This window comes from Cryptomeria japonica, chromosome 7 (assembly GCF_030272615.1).
Source record: "Cryptomeria japonica chromosome 7, Sugi_1.0, whole genome shotgun sequence".
Lineage (NCBI taxonomy): Eukaryota > Viridiplantae > Streptophyta > Pinopsida > Cupressales > Cupressaceae > Cryptomeria > Cryptomeria japonica.
Window position 1 is genome coordinate 698489255 of NC_081411.1, and position 22238 is coordinate 698511492.

Here is a 22238-nt window from a genome sequence, read left to right on the forward strand (position 1 = left end):
GGTTGTACGACCTGGCTGGGAGAAAAAAAATATCACCCAGATGCTCAGGGGTCAAAAATGGACAAATTTTATATGACTATAGGGGTTTTTGGGCCTTCTGAGCACGATGGTGAAGTCTATTTAGGCCCAAAGTGCTCAGCAAAAAAAAAAAAAAACCTAAGCACACAAAAAATGCCTGAAACCCCAGATCTGCTTCAAATGCAAAATTCTCAAAAAACAGGAATAGGTAGCTGCAGATCTGAGCTCTAATACCATATAGGAGTTGAAAAATACAACCCCACAGTAGCCTGAAGATCTTCTGCAAGCCGAATAGCCTGTTACAAGGAGAAGCAATGAAGCAAAATCTGAAGAACATACAAAAACATAGAAAAGTATTCTCAAAATATGAGAGCTCCAATTCACCAAAAATGTATTGTGAAAAGACAATACAATGAAAAGAAAAAATAACCTCTAATAGGTCAAGAAACCCTAAAAAGGGAAAACCCTAAGCTTGCACATAATAATTAATTAAAATAATTATTTATATGCACCTAATGTTAGCTTAAGTGTAAAAAGATAATTGGAAACTTAAAGAATTAAACAAATATTGTTTAATTAATCAAGTAAAGACCCAATTACTCTAACAATCAGGAACCCCCAAATGATTAAGTCTGGAACCCAAAGGCAACCCTTGGAAGAGCACACACCAAGAAAAGTGTGTAATCTTGGTTTCAATGATGACGGACTAGACAGCAAGAAACCTTAGGTGTTCTAATGTCGCGTTTGTGAAAACGCAGAGCACTAACACCCTGGATTTTGGCCAGTGGTAACCCTTGCACCTAAAAAAGAGGTGACCACCAGAGGTTGTGTTGATTCATAGATAACCCATCCCGAAAACCATCACCAGCCCATCAAAGCCAAGGCTTGATAGCTTCCCAAGCACACCAAATTCTTTTAACCGCAAAAGTACCCTAAATCTGAACAAGGTCTTTCATAATGAGCAGGGTTTGAAAGCCAATCCCCTTCCAAGCTAGCCTGTTGGTAGGAAAGCCTAAAGAAATGCAATGCTGAAGAAGAATTTTCCAGGCCTCGTCGCCAAATAAGGCTCTGATAATCCATTTAGCACATAAGGCAAGCCCTTGTTTCTGGGTAGAAATAAGGCCAAGCCCTTCGGATTCCTTGGGAAGACAACGGTATTCCCAAGAAACCCTATGGAATTCTTGATGGTCAGACCCAGAGGCCCATAGAAAGGCCCGCAAAAGTCTTTCCAACTTCATGTAAGAAGCCTTGGAAGGAGCCCAACATGAGGAATAATAGACATGGGTGGCAGCCAACACCTTGGAGCAAATTTGGAATTTACCAACCAAAGAGAGAGGCTTGGTGATCCAGTAGGCTAACTTTTTCTCAATCCTGGCTAAAACCGTATTCCAAAGATCTGTAGGGGAAGCTTGGAATGCAAAAGGAATGCCCAGAAAGCGAAAAATTTTGCCATGATGAAGCAATTTCCAGACATATTGGAGAATCCAAGGCAGTGCGGGTAGAAAATACTGCCTGTAACATTGCGTCTTGTGCCATTGAATGGCCGAACCAGAAGCAAAGCAAAAGGTGTTCAGACAATGAAGAGCGACCTGCACATTGTCTTCTTCCTCAATGAGAGTGAGAAAGGAATCATCCGCAAAGTGGTCATTAAGAAGTTGAGAAGGTGACTCAGGCAGGGAGATACCATGGACACGCCCAACAGAGATAGCATTAGCAAGTAAGTAACCAAACCCTTCTGCCACAAGAACATATAAAGCAAGAGCCAGAAGACATCCCTAGTGAATGGATCTGAAAGGCCAAAAGCCTCAGACTGTCGGCCATTAATGGTGATATAGGTTGAGGCATCTCCGAATAACATTTGGACAGACTGGATGAATCGGGGACCAAAGCCAAGGGCTATGAGCATAGCCAAGATAAAAGGCCACTCAATGCGATCATACGCCTTTGCGAAGTCAATCTTAAGAAAGATTGCCCGTTGTTTAGAGCGTCTGGCCTAGTCCATCCCCTCCCAAACGACAATAATATTGTCCAAAATAAACCTAGACTTGATAAATCTAGTCTGCTCCAGATGAACAACAAGACGCAGGACATGGCGAATCTTGAGAGCCAAGGCTTTGGCAATGATCTTATATGAGACATTGAGCAAGGTAATAGGCCTCCAATTGCAAATGTCCTTTGGATCCCCAGCCTTAGGGATAAATTTGGTGTTGCCTCAGTTAATCATTTTTCCCATGGATTGGGAATGAAAAGCTTCCAGATAGACCTTATGGAGGTCAAGACCAATACAAGGCCAAAGAGCTTTGTAGAATTCACTGGGGAAGCCATCATAGCCAAGGGCTTTATCATCTTCCATAGAAAAAGCAGCTTCCTTGAGATCATCAATGGTCAGTAAGAGATCACGAAAGGCTTGTTGAGACTCGGAGAGTCGTTTGGGAACAACAACTAAGCAGTCTTGCAAAGCTTGGGCTCTGGCCGGAGAGTCTCCCTGCATTGTGAACACCTTCTCATAATGACGAACAAAGGTTTGCAAAATGTCTAGCAGCTCGGTGAGAAGAGCCTGCCCCTCTTTGATTTTCTTGATCCCAACAGAGATATGATGAGCACGCAAAGCAAGGAAAAAATCCTTAGAGGCCCTATCGCCCACCTTGAACCAGTGTAACCTAGCTTTGATTTGAGCTCCTCTAGCAAAGTAGAGTGGCTATCTGCAACTTGTTTCCGATGGCAGAGCTAGGCTAAATGAAGTTGCAGGTTAGAATCAAAAGGATTCAAGGCTAGAGCTTCTATGACAACACAAAGAGCTTTGGTGGTCACATCATACGACCGCATGCGGTACATGGCAAGTTGTCTACCATAAATGTGCAGAAACCTCGCAGAGTGGGTGATGTGTCATGCCACCACACAATCCAACCAGTGTGATGATGGGGCCTTGGCTCTAAATTCCAAACCCTTTGAATGTGGGCCATCGTGGTTTGATGATGCAGGAGAGACGTGTTGAGGTAGAACTGCGTTTTGGAAGGATGTTGCCTAGCTGGTTGCCATTCAATGATAAAATTTATGGGGAAGTGATCGGACAGCGTCACATCAACAAGAGGAGTGATGGGAAGATCATGATCTTCAAAAATGGAAAAAAAGATTGTGCAGTTATCATAGCACGATCAAGCCTTTTAATATTTATGTCAGAGCCATCTCTGAAATTAGACCAAGTGTGCCAGACCCCACCAGGGTGACGGTGGTTAGTGTTGGGGTCAAAAAGACCCAACTTATTGCGCATTTAATACCAAGCTTCCTGCTCACCAACTGTCCAATGGAAAGGCAAAATTATGTCCTTATCAAACGCCACCTCAACCATATTGAAGTCCCCACACATGAACCAAGTTGTAGGTGACAGATTGTCCGTAATCCAGTGCCAGAGGTATGATCTATCAACCATATCATTGGGAGCATAAACATTAATGATCCCAACGGAATGATTATCAATTGACAGCAAAACCCAGATGACACGTTGCATGGGATCAAAACCATGAGAAATAATTGCAGAGAGCCAACGAGGTGAAATGAGTGTAACAACTCCACCTTGACCAGCTTCATGCTAGGAGGCAAAAACAAGGCTATCTAGCCAAATAACATGGCATGCAATACTGAGCATGAAACCAACAATTTTGACTTCCTAGAGGCAAAAAACATCCAGGCCTACAACACGTTGACAAGCATCTCGAACATAATACTTTCTAGTGAGGTCTGTGAGACCTCGAACATTCCATGAGATGTAATTCATGAAAAAACTTGCATATCTTCCTCGTCCCCAAGAGAGGAGAAGCTATTGCGCAAAAAATATGGGTCCCCGCTGGAGATAACTCATCATTTTTGTGAACCACCATCTACAATCTCAGCATGCCCAAAAGGGCTACGAGAGCGGCATAGAGAGTGTGGAGCAGAAATCGCAGATGCAACCTGAGGAGTGCGCACCCAAGGTGGGTGAGTGGCACCGTCAGAAGAGTCCTTCCCCTATTGGTCAAGGTTTGAAACTGGAGTAGAAACCGCCTAGGAAGACGGTGTCTACATAGGAGGTTTCATCATCGGCTGAGAACTGGAACCGACGGGAGTCTTTTGGGCCGAAGCCACTGAGTTTTTACCTTTACAAACTATAGTGGTCCATTCATCCTTCTTAGCTCCCTCCACAGGTTGAGAGTTGGACTCCTTAACAGGGGGTTTTATTTTCGGAGTAGCCAATGGACAATCCCTGATCTTGTGTTCCGTCGACTAGCACTGATAACAAGTGTTGGGTAGGTTCAAATAAAGCACAATCTGGGTGAAGGTATTGCCTCCCACTTGGATATCAATAGTTTTTTTCAAGTCATGAGAAAGGTCGACCTCAACACAAACCCTCTTTTAAGGGCAAGCATTAAAAAAATGGTCTGGCTCAAGGCAAACCACTTTGCCAATAGACTGAGCAATGGTTTGCAAAATAAAGATATTTTCATTATGCCATTCATAATTTTCACAAGCTCGCAAAAGGTTTTCTCCATTTTCAATAGTCCATTCTAGCACATATTCAAGGTACTCTATATGTTTTCCCTGTTTTTTTTCTCTCAACTTTTGTATCCCTCCTCTTGCTTAGCCATTTCAATGGTACAAAATTTGTCACAAAGTTCATCTATTTCAGCATAGTAGGTGTTCAAAGGGTCCTCTTGTTGTTCAGTCTGCTCAATCCTCTTGTTGTTATGTCTACTCAACCTTCTGATGCTCCTCTTGATCATCCTCATCATCGGTTTCTTCTTTCCCACACTTTGACTTATGAACCTTGATTTATTGGTAAAGTTGAATGACTCACACAAAATTTAAAAAGATAAATTGATAAAACTTGATCCTTCATATTAACCCAAATAAAATCAATAGTTTGTTAACTCAATACTGTTAAAAAAATTAAAATATTTATCCTCAAAAAATATATTATCAATCTGTAAGAAAATAAGCAAAACATTTATTTTAATAAATATTGGTGTTGATAATGTGGTCAACCAATTTATTTTCCTTTACATATCTCTTTAGTAAATAGGAATTAAGAGTCTTCTATCTATAATATTGAATTTTCTCATAACAAGATGCATTTGTTGGTATCAAACTTGTACTCTTGAAAGACAGGTCATAAGTTCAAATCTTGCAGGAGTAGGGTAGGGTATGTACACTTAGTATTTGAAACACAATTAATGGAGAGTGTATGCGGGAAAAGCAGTTCGATGAAACGAATATTACGAATTCAAGACTTGTCCACACACCAATGGAACTCTTGGTGCAAGTTATGGAGCTGTATGGAATAGCTCAACTTCCCAAGGGATGTTCCATTGTTCTCTATCTCACAAGACCCCTTAAGCCAATGCCTTTGCTCTCAGATCACTAAGCAAAGTGACTTAAGGATGACAATCATGAGAATGAGGGATATTTGATCAATCTAACATGAATGCAATCCTAATGTGCATGATATTAACAAAAGATGAACTAAACTAGCATGTATTTGATGATAAGATGAAAGGATTAGTAAAAGAACTATCCTAACATGATGCACTAGCTTAATATGATTATTATGATAAATAGAAATACTTCTAAAATGCTTATTAGATTATTTCTATTCAAAGAGGGATTAAGATGCTTGATAAAAATGAGTATAGATTAGATGCATAAAACTTGGATCCTAGAATGATAGAAGAATGGCTCTATTTATAGGGAAAATAGGGCAATGAAGGGTCAAAATTAGATGATCCTATCAAGGGTCAGGATTGAAAGTTATCAATCCATGTTTACAATTCTCACCAATAAAATGGTGACAATCGTCAACATAAGACTGCTTGAGAGGAGATGCAAGAAGCACTAAATGCTTGAGAAGGCCTCATGGTTACCTTAGAAGGTAAGGGTTAAGGTTAGGTTAAGATTACCTATTGGATAAAGCTTTTACCCAAAGGATAAACTCTTGCGCAAGGGTTAAAGGGATAACCAAGGTTAAAGCCATCAATGCTTGATGAGACCCTTGGGTTAGATGAGGGTTGAGTTAGGCAAAAAGTTTATAACCATGTAAGAAAGTTGAGTTAACCATTAATGATTTGGAAGACTTTGGAGGTTAAGTTGTTGAGGACATAAAGTCTTTAATGGTTATTGAAGACTTTAAGGGTTTGAGAAGTGACTTCCTTTTGCTTAGGGATGTGACAATATTTAGTAGATGGGTTAGGCTAATTTAGAAGTGATTAGAAGAATTTAGAAGAAGTTTTTAGAGAAGCAAGTGGGAGATGTAAGAGAATGCAAGTGGGGGATTTAAATAAATTAGATTTATTTATTTGAAGTGAACAATTTAATTAAATATAAATTTAATTAAAAAGAGTAGAAGGGGGTTTTAATTAAATAAAGTGATTTATTTAATTAAATGATATAAAAGGCCTAGGTGAATTTACACTTATTTAATCAAATAGATGAATGTGAATGCATTAATTAAATTTAATTTAATTAAATAGAAGAATGAGAATAAAATAACATTAAATATTCATTTAAGAAAGTGGTCATTTTCATACGTCTACAAAGAATCTTATATAAGACTGCAAGTCATTTATAAACCGTATTTGAAACACAATTAATGGAGAGTATTATATATTGCAAGCCATTTGTAAACCCAAATATAGATTGCATGATATCCTAAGCTATTAAACACAATTAATTAATTATTATCCACTAAATTAGAGTACTAGACTTTGACCATTACAAATGACCTTGGTTGTCATAACTACAGTTTGTTTTGTCAGGCAAAACTTGATATAACAGATTAGATAGATCAGAAAATGTGATCCGAAATTGATACAAACAAACACACAATCTATACCAAAAGCAATAACTAGTTACCCACAGCAGAATTACTTCAGTTGGAATCCATGGACCTTCAAATCCATGGGCATACCGTTGATATTGTCCACATTTGTATAACTCTGCTGCTGCTTTACATTTTGAGTGGCATTCATCTCATGGCTACTGCCAAAAGCTTCACTGGTTTCTCTCTTATAAACATACAGCCATGAAACTACCAGAAAGAAAAGCGTGTTCAAGAAACTGAGAACAGCCAACAGTGCATAATAATAGTAAAGCCGAGATGCATTTAGATTGTCTAAAACCCAGCTTGTGTGGCCATTTTTGCCAGTTATATCAGTCACCGTAGTCAGAAGAGAACTACTGATAAAACTCCCAATGCCTATTGCGCTGGCAAATAGTGCAGTTCCAATGCTCTGCATACTCTCAGGGGATTGATCATAGAAAAATTCCAACTTACCTACTTCAAGGAAGGCATCTCTTATTCCCATAAGTATAAATTGAGGAAGTAAAATGAAGACTGTGAGGGGTGCTACTGCTTTTGGGTTGCCTTCAAGCCCATGTGCTTTCACAGCCCCAATTCTTTGTTTTTCTGTTATTGCTGCAAACACCATAAGTATTATTTCAATAACTAGACCAATTCCAATTCTTTGCAAGATAGTTATGCCTCTGGGTTTTCCTGTAAATTTTCTGAAGAGCTGGACAAGGACTCTGTCATAGATTACAATAGACACCAGCATTGACATGGTGACAAATGCTGTGAGGCAGCCAGAGGGGATTTCAAAGTGAGGACCCATGTTCCTCTTGAGTGTATTTCCCTGCTTTATGAACAGTGTGTTTACTTGGGCTAGTATGGTGCCAGGTATGAACATGGCAACCCATATTGGGAGTAGTTTTATCATGAGCTTGGTTTCTTCTACTTGAGTCACAGTGCATAGCCTCCATGGACTTGATGTAGAAGAACCATTCTTTGTTGCTGCTTTGTCCAGGAATCTGAAGCAAAATAAATTTAAGTATTACTAGATTAATACTAAACATCAAATGTATGAAGCGATTTGAATTGGACTTTTAGCATTTACAGCACTAGTCTTTTTTAGGCTATTCTGCGGAGAAATGTCAGGGTTTGAAAAGGGTTTGAATCTGACCTCAAGAATGGAGTGTTAGAAATGGGGAATCTTCCTTTGGCAACATACGCTTTAGACTCCCATTCATAAAGCTCCCCTGCATCAGCAGGTACCTTCACTCTCCATTTACGAACTGCTGCAACAATTACCTGAGCAATTCGACCAAACGGATTCCCTTTCTGAAGCTTATGTCTGTAAAATGGAGTTCCCAATAAAAATATACCCACTGATATGATCAAACCAAGAGTAGGAACTGCATATCCCACAGCGAATCCAACATATTCCTGGATGTAAATCAGAAAAGTTTGTGCAAACAGTGATCCAAAAAACACACTGAACATCCACCAATTGAAGAAAGAAACCTTTTGAGCCTTCTCTTTGGCCTCAAACTCATCAAATTGATCTGCCCCAATGGTGGAAATATTGGGTTTTGTACCGCCTGTGCCCAAAGCAAGCACATACAGTCCAAAATAAAAAACTCCTACCTGAAGTGTGGAGGCCTCTTCACACAAGCTTGCATTTTTAGCACATTCTGGTGGTCTCAGAGATGGCAATGAGACAGCCAAAGTCAAAACAACCATTCCCTGCACACAATATGCCAGTATGAAATATCTCATGTCCCTTGGTTGTGTACATAAAAAAAAAGTGTTAGAGATAGAGATGAGGTGCAGACCAGTATATAAATGAAGGAAAATACTGTAAAAGTCCAGTAGCGTCCCCAGTGGGTGTCTGCAATGTATGCACCAAGTATAGGGGTAATCCAAATGGCACCACTCCAATTGTTTACATTCCTTGCAGAAGTCACTGTGCCCTCATGCAACTTACTGGTTAAGTAATTCACTAAATTGGAGGAAATTCCATAAAAGGCCATCCTTTCAAATATTTCATAGCCTGCATGTAAGAATCAATGCAATCAATAATTTACTGAATTATTACAACTTCCAAGTAGAATCTATGAATGGTTTACTGGGATTTAACTGCAGAGTTTGAAGTTAAGTTTTATGGATGTTTACAAACCCCATCTCCCATGATCAATGATCATGAATAATATCAAATATAAATTGACCAAAATAATGTATCCTATCACATAATTCAGTACATAGCAAAAACATAACATAATTGAAGGTTATTGTGCATAGTTTTTAGTATCAACTATGTGAGTTTCCTTAGATTTTTTTATCAAACTGCATGATAATGTCATTATTAAGTTTTATTAGAAATATCAATAGAATAAACTCACACAGTTATAGCAGAAGTTGTGCACAATAACATCATGAACCATAGAAATTATATGCCTGCAATATTAAAAGTAACTACTTTTCAAAAGATATTTTACCTACGAGAAATGAGCAGGCTTTCCATCTTCCAGTTTTGGACCTGAGAACAGGTCTGCCCTTCAAATCAACAGAACCATCCATTGTGGATCCCTCCTGGGATTCCATACTACCTCCCTCTGTAACTTTCTTGGAAACCAGAATTCCTTTCCTTTATAATTTTTTTCTCAGAATTATAGTAACAGTTTGATAATTAGTGCCAGAATGTTCATTATAACTGTTAGCTGAGTCAACAGCAGAGGAATAGAATGGTCCACACGGAGAATAGATTGGGTAACATCAATGGGCTCACTCATCAGCATCAGATCTCTTTCACAAATAAAACATTATGATTACAGTAGTTTTAGCCAACTTTCAATGTGTCATATAAAGGCTTTGGGGTATCTTTTTTTTTTGTTTGTTTGCATGAATAACATGTATACTATTTTTATTTTTATGATAATGGCTGTGTAACTTTATTAAATCAGGCATAGTACATTATAAAAAAAAAAGTGGTGGAGAGTCATTATATTCACAGTCTAATTAGACCAAGTCCAACACAAAATCCAATAAATCTTTCTATATTTTCATTTTTGAAAACATAAATTAAAATTGAATTTTAATTTTTCCCCAAACCTTGATTTGTATACACTAATTTGTCTTAAGTTCTTTGAATTTGCATTGGGAGTACTATATTTTTACATTGTCGGTGGCTCACTTTTGTGAGCATGACTTATGAACCTCTTTGTCAGACTTGCTGAGCTGTAATTTTTAATCATTGACAGATTGCTGATACTATTCAATTGCTGTTCCACAGCTCTGTTTAAAAATTTGAGGAAAAATGTCTCTTTAAATTTTGTTTTTTTTAAATCGGTAAAGGCAAAGCCATAATTATATTGATTATGTAGAATTTACAGAGCTAAGATAGCAACTAGATTTTTAACAGAATTCAAAATGGAAGCATCAAAATGCTTTCTAAAAGAGAAGAAGGAATGCAACCAGGCAGTCCCTGGGAGGCATAAGGAGTCCTTCCGAATTAACATATATAAGTCTGAGGATTCCCTTTTTATAAAAAACTTGAAGTCTAAATGGTAGAAGCTTGCTGCCCTATTAATAGAGATTATGCTTATAAGAACAAATACTCGCTCATAGTCAAAACAGTAAGATTTAAAGTAACTAAAAGGGAACCTAGCTTGCAATTTCCTTGTGGGCTTCAGATGGCAGGTGCTCCTTCCTCGCACTCCCACGGCCTCTGCTAAGAGGAGGGGTGGTCTTTACTTGATGTCATTTCGGATCCGCTAATTTATAGGTAAATCAGATTCGTTGGTATATGAGTAAATGGGATGTCCAGATTCTCCTCCATCACCTTCTAGGATTGCTCTTGTTATATAGTTGATTATGGTTTTATTCTGCCTGGGCTTAGCGCTTTTCACTCTTATTATGTTTCCTTGTTATGATTGTTCCAAGATCCTCCTCCATCACCCTCTAGGATTGCTCTTGCTATATAGTTGATTTTGGTTTTATTCTGTCTGGGCTTAGCGCTTTTCACTGTTATTTTGTTTCCTTGTTATGATTGTTTCATAATGGTAGTTCCAACCCACATATACATCAAAAAAATAAATGATAAATTTAGTTAATAATTAATGGATTCCTTATCATAAGAATTGTGTATCTTTAATTAAACAATAATATTCTTGATTTACCAAGCAAACTTTCAATAGGTGTCAAATAAGGAGTGGTAATTACTTATTCATAAAGTCAAATAGGGAGTGGTATTTACTTATTCATAAAGTATGTTTATTATTAGAATTTATATTTGAATTTGAAGTCTTGAAATAAAGGAGGGGTTAAAATTTAGTCAAAGTGGAAGAGTAACAAAGCAAGGGCATCAAACAGCCCTGTCAAGATCCACTAAGTGATCCAACTGATGAGACAAATCCAAGTTAAAAAGCAAAAGTGGGCCTTTAAAAGGTCTAGACTTACTTTTTTAGATATTATCCTACATCTAATTATGAAGTATAGTATATAAAATATAATTACATTTCATCAATATTAATATTATAGAATTTAAAATAATAAGGATTAAATTAATTAAGATAGATCTTAAATTAATGTAATATAGAATTTGAATGTTGTGATATAATGACAAAAATTAAAATTTAGAGTTTATTATGATATCAAAGATTGGATATACTTGCGATCTAATAAATTAAGGATATCTGTTAAGGTTGTATCTAGAATTTGAGCCACTTGCCATAATTGTATTTCTATGGAGCAACTTTGTCTTTGGTAGTAACAAATCTTCAGTACTTGCAAAAGATGTGTGCTTGATGACAAGTTTTGCGAAGAAACTAAGTAGTGCTTAAAAGTGCCACCTTGGACCTATTAAGACAATGATAAAAAAAAATGTGTTAGATCATGATATAGATAGAGTAGAACCTAGAAGATGAAACTATAGTTGATATGCTTTGATGCATAAATATTTTCCTAGTTGTCCTATGATTAAAGTTATTTAGAGTAATGTCCTTCAACACAAGCTATAGATATGCAATTTTAAAACCTTTGGTGCATCGGTTGATGGTTAACAATCATGTTTTGGAAAAGTTGATACAATAAATAGATATATTTGAATTTGAAACTATAGGGATGAGGTTGTCACTATAGTTCAATCGAGGGGATAGAACTATAGACACAAATTAGTCTAAAATGGATGGCACTCTAGAACTAGGTCAAGAATATTCTATAAGTTGAGTGATGTGCCAAAGAAAACAAATTAAGTGTTAGGACCATGTATTAGTGACATCAACTAAAAAATGCATAAAATTAGCAGGAAAACTAAGCGTAGACACTTGTAACCTCTATTAGTGCATATTTATGATATCTTTTCCAAAGTATGCCAAACATAATATACTTGTGCAATTATAAAATGACAGCTTTCGGTGAAGGAACAATAATGTCTTATTTTTCAACATTTTGGACCATAAAAATTAGTATTTTTAGTATTCACCATATTTTGTCAATTATATTAAACAAACTTTCAAGAATTGAATATGATATAAACTAATGGTTGTGTCATTTTCATTGTAGATTCAATTATAGGTCTTTTTTTTTAAAGAAATCTCTATCATTTTTTGTTAGTTTTCAATCATTTTAATTATTTTTCTATTATTTTGTGTTGAGTGGCATTTTATCACAAGACATGGCTTATTATAATAAAATATTTCTAGGATTTAAATTAAAATTAGATTATCGAGTCCAATATCTAGTGCTTAAATATTTTTTAATTTTTTTTAATTACATAATTTAATTATTAATAATTTTTAATTGGTATTAGTGTAGGTTTCTTGTTTTCCTTATGTTAGGGGATATGTTTTTCCTACACATGTTAAACCTATTTAGATTATTTAGATGTGGTTAATATGAGAACACATGGCATAGTCCATCATTTACATGTGTCCCTCTTACCCACCTTTCGGTAGTTGAGTCTCACACCCTCTTTTAGATTTATTAGCCACCTCTCATAACCATTTTTTTTTGTTTTTATCTAAATAGGTGCACAACCATGTAATTTGACATTCACTAAGTAGGTAAAACTCTCACCTATTCTAGATAGTTGGAGTAATTACACCCCCAAGATGTATATATTCATATTTGTACTATACATAACATTCACCTCTCTTTTCTATTAGTCAAAAAGAGTAATGTGAGCATTGCCTAAATTCTCTTGTATTTTCTCTTAAGTTCTCTATTTTAAGTTTCTTTGTGCATTTTGCTATTTTCATCTTCATTGATTTGTTGACTAGAGTGAATGTGATCTATGACCAACAATAGATCTTGGCTTAGATTCTCATTTTTGGTAAAATCTTACATGACATTAGATATTTGTTGCCTTGTATAGTTCATTTTGAAGTTATATTCTTTAAGATGTTTGAGACTATTTTACTGCTAATATTTTTTTTAAACTCACTATGCTCTTCTATGTTATCTCAAATTATCTAAAGAATTAGAATATTTTTTAAATGAACATAAGAATATCAAAATACCATTGTTTGAATATATATATTCTTGTGAAATTTAGGATATTATAGCTTTTTAGTCCTCCTTGAGGTATTTTTAGTGGTTCCGAAGTGTTTGAGAGGCCTAAAAAAATAAAGAGTGGCTTTCATTCCACCAAAATTGGAGATTGGAGGACCCAGTTGCAAACCAAGATTTGAAGCATGGTTCCAAAAGTTAGTTGATATTTTAAAGCATTTTCAACCCAAACAAACCAATCATTCATGCTTAGAAGGCCAAAAAACCTAAAGATCAATTGCTAAATCATCAAAATTAGAGTTGACAATCTTTTAAGAACTTTTTTCTCTCTACCTATCACTCTCCCTTTCTCTTACGCCCTCTATATTTATTGCTCTCTAGATATCTCTCCCTCTTTCTATCCCTATCTAACCCTCTCTCTCCTTTTTTCCTTATCACTCCCTTTTTCTATATCTCTCTACTTCTTCTATCTCTTCTCTCTCCATTTATCTCCCTTAGCAAAGGAAGTGGGATAGGAAATCCCCCATTACCCTCATCAATAATTAAGATCCAAACATAGTTGAAAAAAAGCCCTTTAAATCAAGAAGATAATCAGGGTCCATTACCAAAAGGGGGAGAGAAAGAAAGGAAAATAGAGAGGGAGAGGGAGAGTGAGAGGGAAAGGAAGGGGGGAGGGAGAGGGATACAAAGAGATAAAGATAAAGATTTATCAAAGAGAAGGATAGAGAGATGGGATAGAGAGATGGAAGAGATAAATATATAGCTTAGGGGATAGAAAGATAAAGATAGAGATAGAGAGACATATAGGAGATAATGAGATAGAGATAAAAAGATGGAGAGATATAAGGAGGAATATGGAGAGATGGATATAAAGGGTAGAAAATAGAGAGACGAATAGAGATATAGATATAAAGGTTTAAGAATAGAGAGAGGAGAGAGGTAAGAGAGGGATGGATAGAAAGAGGGAGACATATCTAGAGATATAAAAGGAGATAGGAAGATAGAGATAGAGGTGAATATAGAGAGAGAGCAATATATATAGATTGTGAGTCTAATGTAGTAAATTGTATCCCTTTACAATTTCACATTCTATTTGGGCCCCTACTTTAGTGTGTTTTTTCCTAAATCATTTTAAGCATATTTGGGCCCTATCATATCCCTTAATTGAACTATTAATTGCATAATTTAATTGTCTTCAAATACTCAATTAGGACCGAATTTTCCATCACAAACCATGACACTGGTTAATCACTTTTGGAGGTCCTATTTTGGTGGGACTAGGGTGCCTAGCACAAGTGTCCTATCAAAATTACCCAAAATTGCAACCATCATTAATGTCAGCCTTCACAATTTGAATTTTGGTCACAATTTTGGTACTTGACTATTTTATGTTGGTCTAAACTCAAAAATACCTTGTAAGACCTATTTAATTCACATCTTATATCATTCAAAAGTTAAGTTATATGAGCAAGCACTATCCAATTCAATTCAATCAAAGAGAAAATCTAAGCACATTAAGCAACAAGCTACAAAAACCTGCATTCAAGTATGACTTTATGATTGATTTTGTTATGTTTTGTCATGTTATTACATTAGCACTTGGAGGACTTGTTTAAAGAGCATTACATCATCACCTTTATGTTAAACTCCGTGAGAGTTTTTCATACCTAAGATACAACCATTTCATTTCATCATTTTCATTATTACAAGATCGATTTTACATCGTCATTGCCGTTATGGAGGTGGGAACACCAACATAGGGTTTGACTTAGGTAAGCCCCTATACAACACAACCATTTTTCCCCATTTTCATGTGTGCAAGTTCAAATACAACAACATAAAGGGTTATAAGAGTACAAAGCTAATTAAGAAAAATAGTCTCAAATTTTGAATAGGCACAAATATTTAGACTAGGGTGTCCAACACACTTGTTCAACACTTTTTGGCTTGATTTTCAGGAGACAAACCTATAGGACCTCTTGGTTGCAATTTTATCCATCTACTAGATTGGAGACCCTTGGAATAGGTTTCCCAGCACACCAATCCTACAATTTTGGCCCCAATCTGTATATCTGCATTCCTCTTCATGTATCATTTCCAAATTTGTGCTACTATGTTTATTTTTAACTATGAATTTTACTGTTATTGCTAAAAACACTCATTTTTCTATCATTAAAGCTAGAGTTTAAACACACACTTCAAAGTTTTAATTTCATTGTGACAAAGGGATTATAAATCCAAATGTTCAATCTCTTCTTATGATTCTAGTTGAACCTATTCATGTTTCCAATGATATTCCATCAAGATTTGAGATCTTAATTTATAATGTTAGGCTAAGATCAATAGATCGATCTCTCTCTCTCTCTCTCTCTCTCTCTCTCTCTCTCTCTCTCTCTCTCTCTCTCTCTCTCTCTCTCTCTCTCTCTCTCTCTCTCTCTCTCTCTCTCTCTCTCTCTCTCTCTCTCTCTCTCTCTCTCTCTCTCTCTCTCTCTCTGTGTGAGTGAGAGAGAGAGAGAGAGAGAGAGATACAGAAAAAGAGAGAGAAGGGGAGAGAGGGAGAGATGTAGATAGAGGGATACATAAAGAGATAGAGAGATAGTGGTAGAGAAAGATATGGATAAAAATTGATAGATGATTAAGAGAGACATAGAGAGAGAAGTATATATAATGCAAGAGACTAGGGAAAATATAGTTAATAAGAGAGACAAAGACCTAGAGATAATCAGATATAGATAGACATGGAGGGGGCAAGAGTGAGAGATAAAGGAGGTGATAGATATAAGTAATGGAGGTATAGATAGAGATAGAGAAAAGGGTGGAGATAGAGATTGGGATGAATAAATTGGGAGCGTATATAAATAGACATATGAAGATAGCTTGAGAGAAAGAATGAGGGATATAAATACAGAGGAGAGAGAAGTAGTTAGATATAGAAAGAGGTAGGGAGAAAAATAGAGAGGAGAGAGAATTAAATAGATAGAGTGAGAGGGAGAAACATATAGAGAGAGTGATGCAGGAGCATTGATCCCTCTTTTAGTTTTCCTTGTTAGGTTAGTGTTCTTTGTTCAATTTTTGGTTTGCTAAGTTGTTTGGTGTTGGCTTCTACTTCTCTTACCTCATTCACCATGTCACCTACATTTGGAGGAATCTCTTTGGGCGTGTTTGACGAAGGAGGATCCGTAATTCCTCTTCTCCAATAAATTCCATGTTGCAAGTTCTCATTGGTGATAATTATGGGAGTTGGATAAAATGGTGTATGCAACAGTGGAAAAAAAGGGAGAAACAGTTCAAAATACAGGAGGTAGACAGAGACCAATCAATTGGGAAGAGCTAGACACTAGATAGAAGATACGGATTGGGGAGCAAAAAAGACTAATCAATTTGGAAGATAGAAATGCAAGAGAGGTGTGTGTCATCAATTCCTAGAGACAGTGAGGAAGGAACCGTAGGTAAAGGATTGGGTTGAACTGATCTGAATAAAGATTTTGATCAAATGAATGTAATCATCTTCTTTTATATTGTAGAAATAAGATAATCATTTGAGTGTTTTCTTTTTGGTTTTCTAATTGTCAATACATATGTTTTTTTTTTCATAATATAAGTGACCAGTTTGATTCTTTGTTAAATTCATGTCATTTTTAAACATTATTACTGCTCCATATTCTTGTCACCACTTGGGTGAGATAGTTTATCATTAACAAAGATAGTCGATCATTATGATTCATGAGCATGTGTTTCTTTTATGCTATGGATGTATATTCATGATTTAATTAAACACATGTGAGACATATAGTTAACTAAATACAATGTTGATCTAATTATGTACAATGATAACGATGTATAAAATAGCATGCTTACACAACTATAATATTGATAATGAAAATAAATATGTGTAGAATTCCAACTAAAACAAAACATATTTCATTATGATAAAATAAATAATAAATTGAATTACATAATGCACAATATGAGACATGATTGAAATGCATTGCATAGAATATAACACATGTAATTATAATTCCTAATTAAGAAAATTTAATATACATGCACACATCATAACACAAATAAAGAGCAATGTGTTGATGAAGCAACGACATAACATAGAAAATATAAAACATTAGATAAGGATAAGTGTCATGCACATATCACATAGAAGTATTATATGCATAGTATCAATAAAGATGCATTACATTGATCAATTATTTTAAGGGCTTGCCATCATATCTTCCACAAGCACCCAAACCATAAACTAATGTGGATTGTGTAAGGACCTAACAAGTTAGGGATAAATTTTCCATTTTGATCCTGAGGTGCATTTGCATTCCTCTAATTCTCATAGAGAAAGATGTCACCTACTTTGAAAGTGCAAGAGAGAACATTTTGATTATAATGCTTAGAAAGAGATTTTTCATACGCTTGGAGGTGTTCAAGAGCCTTTAAAATATTCTCATCAAGCAACTCAAGTCGATGTAGACATTATTCATAGTAAGTAATATTGCCAATTAATCCTTTGAGGGAAACTCACAAAGATGGGATTTCAAACTCTAAAGGCAAAATAGCATCAGTGTCATACACAAGATTGTGCAAGCTTGTACTAGTAGGCATATGAATACTCAAGCAATGGGCCCATAATGCATAATTTAACTAAGTGGGTGTCAATATTTATCGTGCTTATTTATATTTTTTTAAAGAATTTGTTCAACGTTTTTATTGGATGCTTCAACTTGGCCATTAGATTGAGTATAATAAGGTGTAGAAAATCAACGTTGAATATACATTTTCTATACGAATTGCTTAACTTCCTTATTCTTAAACGTCATACCAATGTAAAAAAGAAGAGTAGTGTTGATGGGCCTTTTATACTCACCTAGCATGCAAGCTTCGTGAGGTGGAGCTTCTCCTGAAAAGAGTAAAGATTACAAAATCCCCAATCCCCAAGGTCATGTTCGTTGGGTCACAACTATGTAGGGATAGTTCAGGGCCTATGTAACTTCTTCAATCAAGGTGGTATGATGGTTGTAGAAGAGATTTACGTAAACCCACTTAGAAAAAAAATGCAAAAGAGATAGGGAGTATAGAAAAAACAATGTAATCTAGCAAGATTGTTACATTTGAAAGAAATACTTCAAATGACCGGATATTATCGATAACAAATTAGACAACAATAGGTGATATTTTCCATCCACATGCAAGGTCTATGATCGTACATCCAAAAAGAGATAACTAACAACTTCACATATCATAACCATGAAACCCACATTACTTAGAACAACTATGCTATCCAGAATGAAAGAAGATACCAAATCAAAGAAATATTATAGACGTCCAAAATTAATTAAATTAAATATTTAATTAATTTAGCCTTACTACATAATTAATTTGTTTAGTTATGTTATCCCTTTATGCTTCTCAGTATTAATTAAATTTAATTTAGTTAATCCAATCACTTTAATCAAGATAATTGATTTATTCAATAAATTAATTATCCCTTATTCCTCTAAAATTCCCCAATTAATCATTTCTTCTAAATCCCCTTTAGTTAATTAATTCAAGTTAATTAGCTAGATTATGCGATTCTTACAAATCACTCCCCCTAATTCTTCATTAAGCTAATTAATCCTTCTAGAATGCCCACTTGGCATTATTTCCTAATTTTTAAATTCCTCCACTCACACTCTCTCCTCTTGTCAAATCCTCCTAGAAATCCCACTTATCTTCTAATCTTTTATTAACCCACGTAATCACCCCTTCTAATCATTTGCTAATAGCTCATTCCCATGATTAGCCATCAAGTCAACCAATAGCCATAAATGGTTAAATCCTCTTGTCCCCTCCTCACCTTCCAACCTTAAATGCACCTAATTGGGTCATTTCAAGGATTTCAAAATCTCACACTCTCCCATGTCTATCACCTTCCCAACGAATTTTTAATTCCTTTTTCCATTTCCTTTCCCCATGCAAGTCATTATTTGGGAATTTTTAATTCTCTTGTCCTCTCTCCAAAGAATTTTTAATTCCTTTTATTCCCCCAAGGTACTTGAGGATATCTTCCCCATGCACCTTGTGGAGTGTGGAGACAAGAAATGCCTTTATGGAAAATCTCTTGGTCTCCACACCTTTTCCTCTCATGTCCTTTAAATCCATGTGCTTCTACTCCTTCAATCGCCACCCTTGATTCATCTTTAATCTTGACCGTCTATTCCTCTCCATTCCAATCTATAAATTGGGGTCTCCTCCCCTTCATTTCTCATCTCCAATTTATGCAATCTCATGCTGGAATTTTAGTCATAGAGTTTATCCAAGAACATCATCACTATAGGCAAATCACCACTTAGCATCTAGGGCATCCATATCCATACTTTGAGCAATCATCATCCCCATCCATTTCACGTGTTGTGCAATCTTGGAGAGAAACTCACACCAACATCAAGGAGCCAATCCAATCATGCCAAGGAGGGACGCATCTTTGGCTTCATCAAAGGCTTAAACCGAAGGAGGAAGGTAAATAGAGAGGTATAATGGTTTTTAATTATGTTTGATTGTGTTATTTGTATATTAACCATTGAATCTTGCATCTCTACTTTTCCCTTGCTTAAAATACCGATTTCAACAAACAAAGATCATGAAACATGTGATCCATGAAACAACTTGCATTGATTAATTATAGAAATAATGGGTACCAACAAGCATTGATACTGAAAAAGTTCAACAATGTTTGAAATTTCAATTCTTGGAAATGAAAATATTGTAAATGAATTCCTAACTATGGCCTCCAATCTTCAATTTTCAGACCCTCAAAATGGCCTGATTCATCGCATTTATAGTATCTTACTCCTCATACTCTAGGAATGAACTATGCCTATGACCTAATTCCAAAATGGTTGAGGTTGCATTTGACATGCAAGTCACTAATGAGTGACCACTGACTGAAGTAGCAGTTTCATCAACTAGAGTGCAACTTGGGCTTGGTGGTGTGGTACATTTTGAACACGTTCTTAGGTGAACCGATATCCAAACTATGTGTCCCGTCTCCACGAGTCATGACTATGCCTTTTTGCTTGCTAGAAATGGGAGTACACTAGGAGTGATCTGCCTGCTCATTGCCTACTCCATTTGTAGCTCTGATAGTTTCCTAAGTACCAATCAATTGAGGTTTGTGGTGGGTCTGGAAAGTACTCAATGTGAAACTTGGCAACCCTTAGATTTTCTCTTAGTTCCTCTGTCTTATCAACAAGATGCTCTATTGTCTGAGTTGCTTGATAGGATTGGAGGATGAGGCAAATGTATCTTTCCATCACCTCAATATCAAAGTCTGAAGATGAAGAGAAATTTTCAGATTTATATGTTGCCAACTGCTCGAGCACATCCTCCTGATTGAGTGAGCCTAGTCAAAAGAGATCCAATCCATGCTTTCCTAATACCCTTATCACGTATAACTCATATTCGTCGAGGAGGGTTAGAAGAGGTGGATGTCCTTTTAGCACTTTGGCTCTGCATTGGTCAAACTCATCCCTTTTGAAATCCAAGGCATCAATGGAAGCTTGCAAAACATTGAGATCTTCACCTCCTAACAAATCTTCTTTCTTAATTGTATCTTCACCTAGATCCCTAATTCTTTTTAGCACTCTGTTTTTTTTTAGCAAAATTAGTAGATTGGCCCTCCAACTGGGTGGAGCATAGAATCGCACTTCTTTCAACAAAATGAGATTCCTCGTAGATATCCAAAGTCTCTAAAAGAAACACTCCCACTTTGCTTAATTGATCTCCAAGCTAAGTTTCAATAGTAGTTGTTACCTTCCTCATTGCATATAGTGACTTAACTTCTTGCGAGAGTGTTGAGGTGGAAGGTAGAACATCACCTGATCTTGAATCCAGTGGTTTAGCCATCTCCATAAGTAATTGCCTGTACTGCCACAATTGAGCCTTGGCCTCCTTCTTGGATTTATGTTCCTTTTCAATCCTTGTCTTTATGGCGGCAATTGAGGCATCAAGGGTAGCTATCTCTGCCCATTTGATTTGTTTACTGATGTTCACCTAGGAGATTTGATACTTTGTGGAATCTTGTTTTTTTCCTTCTACACCTTGTATGGGCATCTCTACACTAGCTATAACATCCTCAGAGTCACTTCTTGAGAGGTGGTGGAGGATTTTAGCTTTCTTGATCCTTATCGATGACTCGGTAATTGCTTCTTGTAAGGTGATTCTTGGTAGGACAATCTTCTTCTTCTTTTAAAAATTAAAATTTAACCATTGTGCAATACTAGAGTCTTGTTGCTCACCTTGGGTGGTAACTTGAGAAATTACCATGCAGCTATTCTAGCTCCAAAACAGACCATTCATATAGCGTGTTAGTGACAAGTTAGTCAATCGCAACCATTAACTCCAAAATCGACGGTGTAAAATGCACGACTAACACGTGTGTTAGTCAATCCGTACTATCATTTTAGAGCCAGAATAGACGCGTCATCCAACTGTTGCTCCAGTTATTTCTCACCTTCTTGTTGATCTTTATCCACCTCTTGATGTTGTTCATTATTCACCTCTTGAGGCTATTCACATTGTTTTTCTATAAGTCCTTGATGTTGTGGTAGAGGTTGGGAAATTTATTGCGCACGGTTTGCTTGCAGTGCTTGCTCGAAGTTTTGATGCTTTTGTTTAGCAAATTCCTCTAATTTTCCACTTACTTCTCGTTCTAAGGCTTCTTTGTTTGCTTCATCCTACTGCTTTTGTTGGCCTTCCTCCAACTGCTTGAGGAGTTTCTCTTGGCCTTGAGGTGTGAGAACCAATTGCTCATCTTGATCATCAACCTCTATGGTATCCACGTGTTCATCATATGCATGTGTCTGAGTAACCTCAACTTTTTGCTCCTTACGCTCATCAATTATTTGAGTGGGCTTCTCATCTTAAG

At 36.2% G+C, this 22238-nt stretch overlaps 1 protein-coding gene across 3 annotated transcripts; it reads right to left on the reverse strand.

The window, feature by feature from the left end:
* Positions 1-6702: 6702 nt before the first annotated feature.
* LOC131033075 (protein NRT1/ PTR FAMILY 5.2) lies at positions 6703-9638 on the reverse strand. 3 transcript variants are annotated; one of them, XM_057964215.2, is made up of 4 exons: positions 9326-9638; positions 8659-8876; positions 8007-8569; positions 6703-7854 (listed from the first exon to the last, which is right to left on the reverse strand). In XM_057964215.2, the coding sequence occupies exons 1-4, from the start codon at positions 9345-9347 to the stop codon at positions 6912-6914; spliced, it is 1746 nt and encodes a 581-aa protein (XP_057820198.2). In that variant the 5' UTR covers positions 9348-9638; the 3' UTR covers positions 6703-6911. The 3 variants fall into 3 exon arrangements, with proteins under 3 accessions (XP_057820198.2, XP_057820197.2, XP_057820199.2); XM_057964214.2 differs by having other exon boundaries at positions 9322-9638; XM_057964216.2 differs by having other exon boundaries at positions 9226-9337.
* Positions 9639-22238: the final 12600 nt, after the last annotated feature.

Excerpts from the sequence above, each read along its gene's own strand:
- LOC131033075 (XM_057964214.2), bottom strand. The coding sequence starts at position 9,427 with ATGGAATCCCAGGAGGGATCCACAATGGATGGTTCTGTTGATTTGAAG. Across the intron at positions 8,877-9,321 it reads AGCCTGCTCATTTCTCGTAG|GCTATGAAATATTTGAAAGG; the intron begins GTAAAATATCTT and ends TCTTACATGCAG. Across the intron at positions 7,855-8,006 it reads TCTAACACTCCATTCTTGAG|ATTCCTGGACAAAGCAGCAA; the intron begins GTCAGATTCAAA and ends ATTTTGCTTCAG.